The sequence below is a fragment of the Cherax quadricarinatus genome, chromosome 29 (assembly GCF_038502225.1).
Source record: "Cherax quadricarinatus isolate ZL_2023a chromosome 29, ASM3850222v1, whole genome shotgun sequence".
Classification (NCBI taxonomy): Eukaryota; Metazoa; Arthropoda; class Malacostraca; order Decapoda; family Parastacidae; genus Cherax; species Cherax quadricarinatus.
The window spans coordinates 1915615-1927728 of NC_091320.1; the positions used below are offsets into that span (position 1 = coordinate 1915615).

The window sequence follows — 12114 nt, forward strand, 5'->3', positions numbered from 1 at the left end:
CATTAACACTCCTCCTTCAGAGTGCAGACACTGTACTTCCCACCTCCAGTGCACCACGGAGAAACAAGAGTGTGTGGAGTGACATAGCTCCCCAAGTGACGCTGAGGCTGAGTGGTGTAAAGCGTCACTTGGGGAGCTGTGCCACTCCACACACTCACTGACCAATTTAGACATCTAATAATCGGTTTTAATCTTATTATAAACTGCATCACACGGTACATAAAATATGTTAGAGCTTAGACATATGTACCACATTATGTGGTATAAATATATCACATCACATAGCATATATACAATACATAATAAGTACATAGTTCTTCTTGGACTATAATAAATTTGTATTATCCTGAATTCTTCGAAAGTACTAACATGTATAAAACAAGAACCAGTTTTAACATTCTTTAAAATGTTCATTTTTTTTTGTATTTCTTTATTGATTTTTTTTTGTAAGTTAGCTAAATATAATATGAACTAATTACACAAGAGACGTACCCACCCGGCACATCACACCCACCCGTGACAGAAATGACGAATCTTTAACATCCTCTCCCAGTTGTTCCTCATTTATACATCGCCATACATCGCCATACATCGCCATACATCGCCATACATCGCCATACATCGCCATACATCGCCATACATCGCCATACATCGCCATTATGTCTACAAATGCCATTACGTATAAAACTTTGTTGCCAGAGCAGAAGGGTAAGTTCTTTTTAGTTCAGATTTAAGAAATAATTGCGTAAAAGAAAAAAAAAATATTAGAAATGTATTCTATAATATTTTAGTGAATATATCAAAACTGATCCCATACGTAGAATACCGACTTTGTTATAAGACGGCCCCAGACAACACAGTAGCAGGCCTGGTCAAGGGCTGCGCCTAGGGGGCGTTGACCCCTGAAATATCCTCCAGATACATAGTAGAAATTTGTAGAAAGACCCTTTACAGAATCGTTCTGGATCATTATTCTCAGACTGGCTTTATCTGGCATCATACTGGTAAACAAAACATATATTTTAGCATAATTTAAAGCTATAATATGTTACAAAGTCTCAGACAAGGCAGAAAGAACACAAGTATTGCAGTATTACATATGATTAACTATTATCTTAAGGAAGGTTAGTACAAGCGTAGATAAGAGTAATGGTTGTACAGGAATGGTATACAATACCGACGAGGTTAATAGTTAGACACATGTGCAATGGGTATCTTTATCAGTAGACGTTTCGCCCTCCGGCGGCTTTGTTATAGTCTTGAAAACTACGGTGTTCTTTACCAGTTCTAAGGCTGAGGGACTGATTACCTGGTCTTTTGTATATAGTTCTACAGTCTTCCCTGTATGTCCTTGAATTTGTATTGATAAATCTAGTGGATGGCGAAACGTCTACAATAAACATACCCAGATGTTGCACATGTCTAATTCTCCAAGAGTATTGGTATTGCTGGGACATTTCGAAAACTGACTAGTGTCAATATAATGGTGTTGGAATATACATAGATTTCTCTAAATATCCTTTAAATTACCATTTACTAATGCAATATACACACTGGAAAACATATGTATACTAAAGCAACAATAATTGGATTCCCAAGAAGAATTTTTGTACCGTTCACAACTTTCTGTTGATGTTAATTGATGTTGTCGTAGATGGGTTCCTCGTTATCATAACCTGTGTTGTCGTAGATGTGGTCAGCGCCTACGAGAGACAATATTTACAGTGAGAACTGAAGTTCCTACCTGCATATCTCATATCTTCTGTACTTTTTAAGTGAAACATAAAAGTTACTATGAAAGTGTTAGGGGTAAAGCTCTCAGATATACCCAAAAGGGAAGACACAATATTTTAATAAGATCAATATGAGGGTAAGTTTCTGTTGTCATAAACTGTGAAAGACTTAGTCAGAATAATTAATATTCAGGTGAATTCAAGTATTTTCAAGGGAAAATTTACAATCGATTTTCGACCTGTTTTTCTTCTTCAAATATATGGAAGAAAATATTGCCAGTGAATCTAGAATTTTATGGCTCTCAAAACCAATTCAGTAATTAGTACTTCTAACCTAATAATAATAATAATAATAATAATAATAATAATAATAATAATAATAATAATAATAATAATAATTATTATTATTATTATTATTATTATTATTATTATTACCTTTTTCAGTTTTATTGTGGATATTAATATTTTCATTAATATATTCTATACTGAGTGTCAAGCACAAAACATTAACGTATAAATACTTATTGAAATACTCGTAATAAAGTTGACCTTGACCAGTACGTCATCACATTACCTGCATAATCCATGTTCCACAGGTGAGGCGCCTCGATATAAGCAGTAATACACTTGAACAGGTACAAGTACTGGTCCTGAGGAAGACAAGCTCCTATCATCTCACTACGTCACCAGTTCCTCTCATGCTATATTCATATTTATGATTTGATATTGTTCGGCAGCCAATGAAGTCATTTTTAGCGAATTTCTAAACACGGGACAATATGTCATTAGAAAACAACACGGGAAAATATACCACTAAATGATGACTCCTGTCATGCATACATATATATATATATATATATATATATATATATATATATATATATATATATATATATATATATATATATATATATATATATATATGCATACTTACATACGGACAGAGAGGCACATACATTCATACATACACCTCTACATACATACATAGATACACAGCTTAAAAGACGCTCCTTTATACACACACACACACACACACACACACACACACACACACACACACACACACACACACACACACATATATATATATATATACCCATACATACAGACACTTACCGCAGCCTGGACCATATGTGGACGATATTCCCTCATGTCCAACACTGTCTTCTTAACATTGATGACCTGAGCTGTGTTGTCAGTGTCAACGATGTCTATCAAGTTCCACAGTCCAATGAAGGTGCCTGTCCGTCCCACTCCAGCACTGAGTGACGCATCAAACTTACACTCAACACCCAGTGACGGTGACAGAGTGGCCGTCAATACAAGTGACAGGGAACGTGGTTACAACCAACACAAGTACAGGGGACGTGGTTACAACTACCACAAGTGACAGGGAACGTGGTTACAAAAAACACAAGTGACAGAGAACGTGGTTACAACCACCACAAGTGACAGGGAACGTGGTTACAACCACCACAAGTGACAGAGAACGTGGTTACAACCACCACAAGTGACAGGGAACGTGGTTACAACCACCACAAGTGACAGGGAACGTGGTTACAACCAACACAAGTGACAGAGAACGTGGTTACAACCACCACAAGTGACAGAGAACGTGGTTACAACCACCACAAGTGACAGGGAACGTGGTTACAACCACCACAAGTGACAGGGAACGTGGTTACAACCACCACAAGTGACAGGGAACGTGGTTACAACCAACACAAGTGACAGGGAACGTGGTTACAACCAACACAAGTGACAGGGAACGTGGTTACAACCACCACAAGTGACAGGGAACGTGGTTACAACCACCACAAGTGACAGGGAACGTGGTTACAACCAACACAAGCGACAGAAAGCAGGGTTACAGCTATTCAGAAACGGCAAGATGACAGACAACAGGTTTACAAGCAATAGATTGACAAACAACAGAATAACAGGCAGCAAAGGTAAAAAGAAACAGGCTGACAGGCAACATAATGACAGGCAGGAGAGTGACACACAAACTAATAAATAAACAACTGGGCTACAGGAAACAAAAGCAGCAATAAGAGGATCACAGGCAAACGAAGGAAGAACCAGGTCAATACGAGGCAACAAAAACAATAAAACTAACATTAATTATTAATAATATTCTGTACATACTGTCTTAGAGATATTGAATGATATACTGAACTGAGAACCACAGAATTTAGACTTAAAATACTCTGGTGTAATCACCAACGCATCATTTTAGAGATACAGTGAATCTTCGCTTAGAATTATAAATTAAAACATGTGCAACACTTGGGTATCTTTACCGTGGAAACGTTATGCCACACAGTGGCTTCATCAGTCAGGTACAAAGAAGAATGGTTGAAGATCAGAAGGAGTTTGAGGTAATCAGTCCCTCATGTTGGATGAAGTGAGTATTAAGTGAATGAATTTATATATTGGAGAGAGAGAGGACATATCGGCAAATGGATTAATGGAAGACGAGTTGACTCATAGAATAAACAAAAGGGATAAAGGTAACTGAAGTGTAGATGCATCTGTGGAAAGAGAGAAGTTTATCTATGCAGGCAGACAGGAGATTAAATGATGTGGGAGTTATGAAATGAATAATTCAGAGGATAGAGAAATTGTGGAGATGATATGGCTATTTAGAAAGGATGGAGAATAACAGTACCATAAGAAAGAGGGTAGAAGGAGGGGTAGGGATTATACCAAGATGGGGTGGAGGGAGAAGATGAAGGTTTTAAGTGGAAGGACTATGGTACCCGGTAAGCACGTGTGTGGGGGTGTTAGATCCGAGTGAACTGAGACCGGCATTGCAAGTTCTGTTGGAGTGTGAGCAAGGTAACGTTTATGAAGAGATTCCGGGTAACCAGCTATCTAGATTCGAGTCCTGGAAGGGAAAGATACAGTGCCTGCACTCAGAAGGTGTGGGATGCTGTAGTTCTGAGGGTCATTTGATTAGGTGTTGAGGGTCATTTGATTGGGTGTTGAGGGTCATTTGATTAGGTGTTCAGGGTCATTTGATTGGGTGTTCAGGGTCATTTGATTGGGTGTTGAGGATCATTTGATTGGGTGTTGAGGGTCATTTGATTAGGTGTTCAGGGTCATTTGATTAGGTGTTCAGGGTCATTTGATTGGGTGTTGAGGGTCATTTGATTAGGTGTTGAGGGTCATTTAATTGGGTGTTGAGGGTCATTTGATTAGGTGTTCAGGGTCATTTGATTAGGTGTTCAGGGTCATTTGATTGGGTGTTGAGGGTCATTTGATTGGGTGTTGAGGGTCATTTGATTAGGTGTTGAGGGTCATTTGATTGGGTGTTGAGGGTCATTTGATTAGGTGTTGAGGGTCATTTGATTGGGTGTTGAGGGTCATTTGATTGGGTGTTGAGGGTCATTTGATTAGGTGTTGAGGGTCATTTGATTGGGTGTTGAGGGTCATTTGATTAGGTGTTGAGAGTCATTTGATTAGGTGTTCAGGGTCATTTGATTGGGTGTTGAGGGTCATTTGATTGGGTGTTGAGGGTCATTTGATTAGGTGTTGAGGGTCATTTGATTGGGTGTTCAGGGTCATTTGATTAGGTGTTCAGGGTCATTTGATTGGGTGTTGAGGGTCATTTGATTGGGTGTTGAGGGTCATTTGATTAGGTGTTGAGGGTCATTTGATTGGGTGTTGAGGGTCATTTGATTAGGTGTTGAGGGTCATTTGATTGGGTGTTGAGGATCATTTGATTGGGTGTCAACATAATTCTGCAAAGTTAGCCATGAAATGAATGAAAGCGAAAGAGTTTCCTGTTCTGATTCAGCTTCACTTGATGGAAGATCACGGAACAAACAGGCCAGTGCGTTAACACACTGACCTGTGAGTTTTAGGACTCACTCGCCATGGGTTCACAACCCACCCATTCCCTGATTTGTCTGCAATCGTGTTATTACTCTTTCGCGAGACTTGAACAGATGTCCAATGTGCTAAAACAAATCTTGAGTCTTTCTTAAGCAAAACGAGTCGATACATGCCAATAATGGGCATGTAAGTCTTCCGTCTTCTAACTTGTTTATTTTCCCACTATAATCTACTTTGTACATAACTACTATCACATTTCCTTTGTCTGCTTCGTAAGGTGAAGTCCAGGATCTTTCCTTAATTCATGGTATAACAAATATTTGATGACAATTGTTATTGTAGAGGTGTGAGCACAGAAGGGGGAACTTACATGCCCCTTAATGTGAAGGTTAAAAGGGCGGGGTCAAGTGGAAAAGTAGTGTGAAGGAGAGTGTTAGTTGACAGTAAATACATCAGTGGAGAGGTTACCTGCAGTGCACCAGCAGGTGGTCGCCGTTGGTAGGCATGCTATTTTTAATTTCTGCAATGAAGTCCAGAAGATATTCCTCTCGTTGTGGAGCACCGAAGTCTGGCCAACCTGTGAAGTGGTACTGCTTTACCAGCCTCTTCGTGCTGCCCTGTTGTGCACATTGAAAGAAAAGAACATTATCAGGGTTATTAACCAAGGGAGGGGGTTATTAATCCAGGATAACCCAAGAAAGCCAGTGTGACTTATTTCCTTAAAAATCCTTAAAGTCGTCCTTCAGGATGCGACCCACTCTTGTAAATTGGTGGCTTAAAGCTGCCAGTGTTCAAGAGTGGGTAGCAATGTTCAGCCTAAAGTCTGAACAAAAACGACAGTTAAGGACACGGTCTTTTGAGAGATAACGCTTCTTGAACGACCATAGGTACTGAAGATGTAAATAAGCCAATGAATGATAATAATAAAAATAAATAAAAATAATAATAATAATATCTTTATTTCTACCAGTACATGTACACGGTATACAGGCCACAGCTGACATCATTGACATACTACTATATAGAAAGCACCTTGTTTTGCAATTTCTGACAAATTAGGGCAGTTTTGTCCCGGGATGCGACCCACACCAGTCAAATAACACCCAGGTAACCATTTTTCACTGATGGCTGAACATAGACAACCGGTGTAAGGAAACACGCCCAATGTTTCTACCCTCTCTTGGAATCGAACCCAGACACCTCACCGTGTGAAGCGAGAGCTTTGCCACCAGGCCACGGGCCTGACACGCGAGAAAAGTTATCCCAATGTACGTAACCAGTTAAAATTTCCGCAAAAATCTGGAATAAAAAAATTTCAAGAAAATATCAGAAACAATTTATGAATGCCAGTGATGTTTCAGGTAGGTGTTTACCTGGAGACCTGGAGACCTGGTGTAAAGCAAATCACATTACCATTATGACACTGCAGCTTATTACTCACCTCAGATATCTCCAGGAACCTTATGATGTAGAAGGATCTCTCCTCCTCCGTGTGGTTGCGAATTGTAAAACTTCCAGCTTTGATGAAAGATTCGCTCGACCTGGGCCAGTAATGGAAGCACTTCTCCTGCATACACAACCAACCCAATAAATGAAAAAGAAATTAGTGGAAAAATGGCTGTTGTGATTCCTCTCAATAAAAGGCTATGTCCCTACCATTAAATTACTATTTTAATCGGCCTGCCCTTAATCGTGTGAAAATTAAGAGAATCAGCAACAGATGTAATTCGAACTGAAACTGATGAACACAAAGTGATTCGTGACTTACGAATCCTTGAAGGCTTATTCTTGCTTAACAAATTTTGTCTTCAGAAGTGTCCTTGAGGTGGAGGACAATGTTAAATAGCACGATGGTGTTTGGAACGTGACTTTGTGAAGAATTCCAATTAGGAAACCACTGAAGAAAGTGTTAGCAGGTGGTATTAAGAGGGAAAATCATCACATGGATCGAACCATACCCAAAAATATCGTAATTATCTTTAGATTGACCTAACTTTAAGTTAGATTAATTAAAGTTAACCTATTTTAGGTTAGGTTAATTTAATCATGAACTAAACTTGTTACAGTGGGGGGAACTAGGCTTGTTACAGTGGTGGGAACTAGACTTGTTACAGTGGTGGGAACTAGACTTGTTACAGTGGTGGGAACTAGACTTGCTACAGTGGTGGAAACTAGACTTGTTACAGTGGTGGGAACTAGACTTGTTACAGTGGTGGGAACTAGACTTGTTACAGTGGTGGGAACTAGACTTGTTACGGTGGTGGGAACTAGACTTGTTACAGTGGTGGGAACTAGACTTTTTACAGTGGTGGGAACTAGACTTGTTACAGTGGTGGGAACTAGACTTGTTACAGTGGTGGGAACTAGACTTGTTACGGTGGTGGGAACTAGACTTGTTACAGTGGTGGGAACTAGACTTGTTACAGTGGTGGGAACTAGACTTTTTACAGTGATGGGAACTAGACTTGTTACAGTGATGGGAACTAGACTTGTTACAGTGATGAGAACTAGATTTGTTACAGTGGTGGGAACTAGACTTTTTACAGTGGTGGGAACTAGACTTGTTACGGTGGTGGTAACTAGACTTGTTACAGTGGTGGAAACTAGACTTGTTACAGTGGTGGGAACTAGACTTGTTACAGTGGTGGAAACTAGACTTGTTGCAGTGATGGGAACTAGACTTGTTACAGTGGTGGGAACTAGACTTGTTACAGTGGTGGAAACTAGACTTGTTACAGTGGTGGGAACTAGACTTGTTACAGTGGTGGGAACTAGACTTGTTACAGTGGTGGGAACTAGACTTGTTACAGTGGTGGAAACTAGACTTGTTACAGTGGTGGGAACTAGACTTGTTACAGTGGTGGAAACTAGACTTGTTACAGTGATGGGAACTAGACTTGTTACAGTGATGGGAACTAGACTTGTTACAGTGGTGGGAACTAGACTTGTTACAGTGATGGGAACTAGACTTGTTACAGTGATGAGAACTAGATTTGTTACACTGATGGGAACTAGACTTGTTACAGTAGTGGAAACTAGACTTGTTACAGTGGTGGGAGAGGTAATCCAGTACCACACAACCCCAGCCACTTGTACCTCAACCACTGCCACTTAGTTTCCGCAGAAGCTGCAGCTCAACTCTCTCAAGAAACTGGTGAACATAATTCAACCATCCCGAAAAGCCCAGGAGCTAGAGTTCATCATCTTTAGAAGTCCACAAACTCTGAGCTCAGTTTACTCAAGAAGTCTAGCAATTCCTGCTTAACATCTTCAAATTGCCCAGGAGCTGAATTTCAACACTTTGCAGAGGCACAGAAGCTGTAAATTAACACCATCAAAAATATCTGGAGCTGGAGTTCAACCCATTCAAACACTGTTAAAATGTAATTAGTCTTATTAAATGAAACCAGGCTAGGGATTCCATAGAGTTTTTTTAAGTAAATAAGAGAGAAGCTAAAGCGGGTTGGTGATTCTGTAGACTTTCCCCCACTAAACAGAGATGCTATAATAATTGTGTCTTCAGGGGATAGATTCTTGGTGTCGTATCACATAAACCATCACACTGATTCTTATGACACTCATGATTCATGTACTCCTAAACAAGAATATTGTATTTTGTAAATTATAATTAAAATATTGAATAAGTTTTAATCTTCCAAAATGTTTATCAGATGGGTAAATGTATATTTCTTCAGTTCAAGAGCAATGTAACTTTTAATTTGAACAAAATTCAACAAATTATTTTTAGCTTCTAAAAATTTTGTTACAAATATTGGCAGCTTTACATTAAAGCAAACTAAAACTACCCTGACTTTTTCTCTGGGATGGAAACATCAGCAGTGTGAGTTTGAACTCGCTCAGAAGAGGCGTTCTCAAGTTATCTACATAAACCATAGAGGAAGAAACAAATAAGAAATAATAATAATAAGTCTGACAATCAGTAAAGACGTTTTGTGTTAGGGATTAATAAAATTTGATATTTTATTATCCCTGTCTAAATCATGCAGAAAGTAACGCACGGTAATACTTGCAGGACGAGTTGATCTACTGGACAGAGATTACCTGGAACCAGATAAGTGTTACTAACCAGTCATGTTACCGTGACACGGGAACTTGTTACGAATTTTACGATCTTCAGAACATATGAGACACCAGATAAATCTTACAAACTTCTACTACATTCCTGTACGTTTATATGAACTTCCTGGAGCCTTTCTCAATAGTTCTTAGTCCTGTAATATTTCCTATCCAATTCAGGAGGCGCAGTCTGAGACCGGAGTGCCAGTGAAATGATCCCGGGAAACATTACTAAATTCTGTCATTGGATGTCATCCTGGCCATCTCTACATGCTTAGAGAGAATGATATACGTTGGTTGTAGCTGGCAGGGGATGCGATGCCTCCCACAACCACCAAGACACCAGTGTGACTACTTACCCTGCCCTTCTCAACCAGGTTGGTGAGCATTATGATCACATAGACACGCTGCTCCCACACCATCCTCCAGAAGTCCGCTGTGGTGTTGGACTTGGGACCCTGAGCTGCGATGAAGTACGCCTTGTTGTTTGTGTTCTGTTTGAGAGAGTATGTGTGAAAGTATGAGACGAAAGAGAGAGAGAGAGGGGGGGGGGAGAAGGGAGAAAGGCGAGGTTGGGATGAAGTTGAGAGAATCCATATTACGGCCCTCTGCCAATGTACTTCGCAACTAGCTATTACTACTATAGTATTACTGCCTCTACTAATACTACTACAACTACTGTACTCCCACCACCATCACTATTACTCCAACTAATAATAATAATAATAATAATAATAATAATAATAATAATAATAATAATAATAATAATAATAATATATAATAAAGTGAGTACTTATTGCTCTGCTAATAAATGTACTTACCAATATGTAACTAGCGTTGATATAGTCAGATCCTGTCTTGTTGTTAAGTGCTGAGAGTTTCACTCTGGCGTTGTCGACTGCGGGAGACCAGAACAATTGATCATTAATAACATCAGTATCGTAACATTACTTGCACACTGACATATGAATAACAAGCCTTTGTAAAAAAATCCACCTTTTAAGCCCAAATAAATATGCAGCTGATTAACATATATGAGCTCTCTCACTCTCGTGTGTTAGTGTGACTTGTAAATGGTATAAGTCAGAACGAAGTGTCATTATAAGCTTCTCTGTCCTATGAGCGGGTTATTTGTGCATTGTTCCAGCTACGGTATTGTGCGTTTTTGTTCTTTAGGCTTAGGCCGTCTGTCGGCAATATTATCTTTTTTTAAACATCGTTGAATTTAGTAACTTTGAACTGTTGTCAAACCTCAGCGTATTTCAGCATCAAAACTAATGTAAGATAAACAACCTTGAATGTCACCCATAACACTTGACTAACACTTTCCTACTTACCAATTTATTACTATACTACAAAAAGACAGTTGTTATGCTAAGTAATTTATACTATGTATGATAATTATACTTATGTGTATGTGTTCCAAAATTCATTTGCTTACTGTTACCCATGTACCTTTTTAATGCTAGGTAAGACGAGCGTATAGTGGAAGGGGTCTTGCATATGCGTCTCCATTCTTCCTGGATTGTATTCGGTTGTCTTGGTTGTTTTTCGAAGGTGCCCCCACGAAGGAGCCTCCACGAAGGTGTCCCCACGAAGGTGCCCCCACGAAGGTGCCCCCACGAAGGTGCCCCCACGAAGGTGCCCCCACGAAGGTGCCCCTACGAAGGTGCCTCCACGAAGGTGTCCCCACGAAGGTCCCCCCACGAAGGTGCCCCCACGAAGGTGCCCCTACGAAGGTGCCTCCACGAAGGTGTCCCCACGAAGGGGTTCCCACGAAGGTGTCCCCACGAAGGTGCCTCCACGAAGGAGCCCCCACGAAGGTGTCCCCACGAAGGTGCCCCCACGAAGGTGCCCCCACGAAGGTGCCCCCCCACGAAGGTGCCCCCACGAAGGTGCCTCCACGAAGCAATGATACTTATATATACGTAATATAAATCCAAAATAGCTTAAGTAATGAAAAAGTTGTACCACATCTTGTGTTCTTGGTTTGTTGCATCACATACCATCACTTGTGTGATGATGCTTCACATACCATCACTCGTGTGATGATGCTTCACATACCGTCTCCTATGTGACGATGCCTCACACTTTTGTATCCTCCTCATATGTTAAACTTTGTGTTATTTCCAACATTATTTAACATTAAATTTTATGGACAGATATATCTCACTTACGATAAATTCTGTCAGTCATTATTGTGATCTGTGTCAGTTGGGTCTACACAAATGTTTAGCTGAGCTTGTAATTACATGACAAAGTCCCCGTCAAGATAAGATAAGATAAGATAAGATTTCGTTCGGATTTTTTAAATTTCCAGTTTCTCCTGGAGACAAAATACAACCATCAGGAGCACTTGTGTCTTTGTTAGGTTTAGAACCTATCGACTACACGAAGATAATTTACGCTGCTATCCACGTTGACACTCTATTTCTATTTGAGAGCCTAGTCAGCTAGGCTGTTG

The 12114-nt window shown here is 39.8% G+C and overlaps 1 protein-coding gene across 4 annotated transcripts in view; it reads right to left on the minus strand.

The window, feature by feature from the left end:
- Positions 1 to 1340: 1340 nt before the first annotated feature.
- Positions 1341 to 12114, minus strand: part of LOC128690500 (receptor-type tyrosine-protein phosphatase H) — a 59099-nt gene continuing 48325 nt past the window's right edge. For 3 of the 4 annotated variants that reach the window (XM_070089585.1, XM_070089587.1, XM_070089584.1), the window contains 7 exons: positions 10472 to 10548; positions 10010 to 10144; positions 7015 to 7140; positions 6042 to 6190; positions 2850 to 2994; positions 2308 to 2383; positions 1487 to 1703 (listed from right to left, as the gene is read on the minus strand). In XM_070089585.1, the coding sequence (XP_069945686.1) occupies positions 1636 to 1703; positions 2308 to 2383; positions 2850 to 2994; positions 6042 to 6190; positions 7015 to 7140; positions 10010 to 10144; positions 10472 to 10548 (776 nt within the window). In that variant the 3' untranslated portion in view covers positions 1487 to 1635. Of the gene's footprint in view, positions 1704 to 2307; positions 2384 to 2849; positions 2995 to 6041; positions 6191 to 7014; positions 7141 to 10009; positions 10145 to 10471; positions 10549 to 12114 lie in introns of all 4 variants that reach the window. The other variant, XM_070089586.1, reaches the window with a different exon arrangement.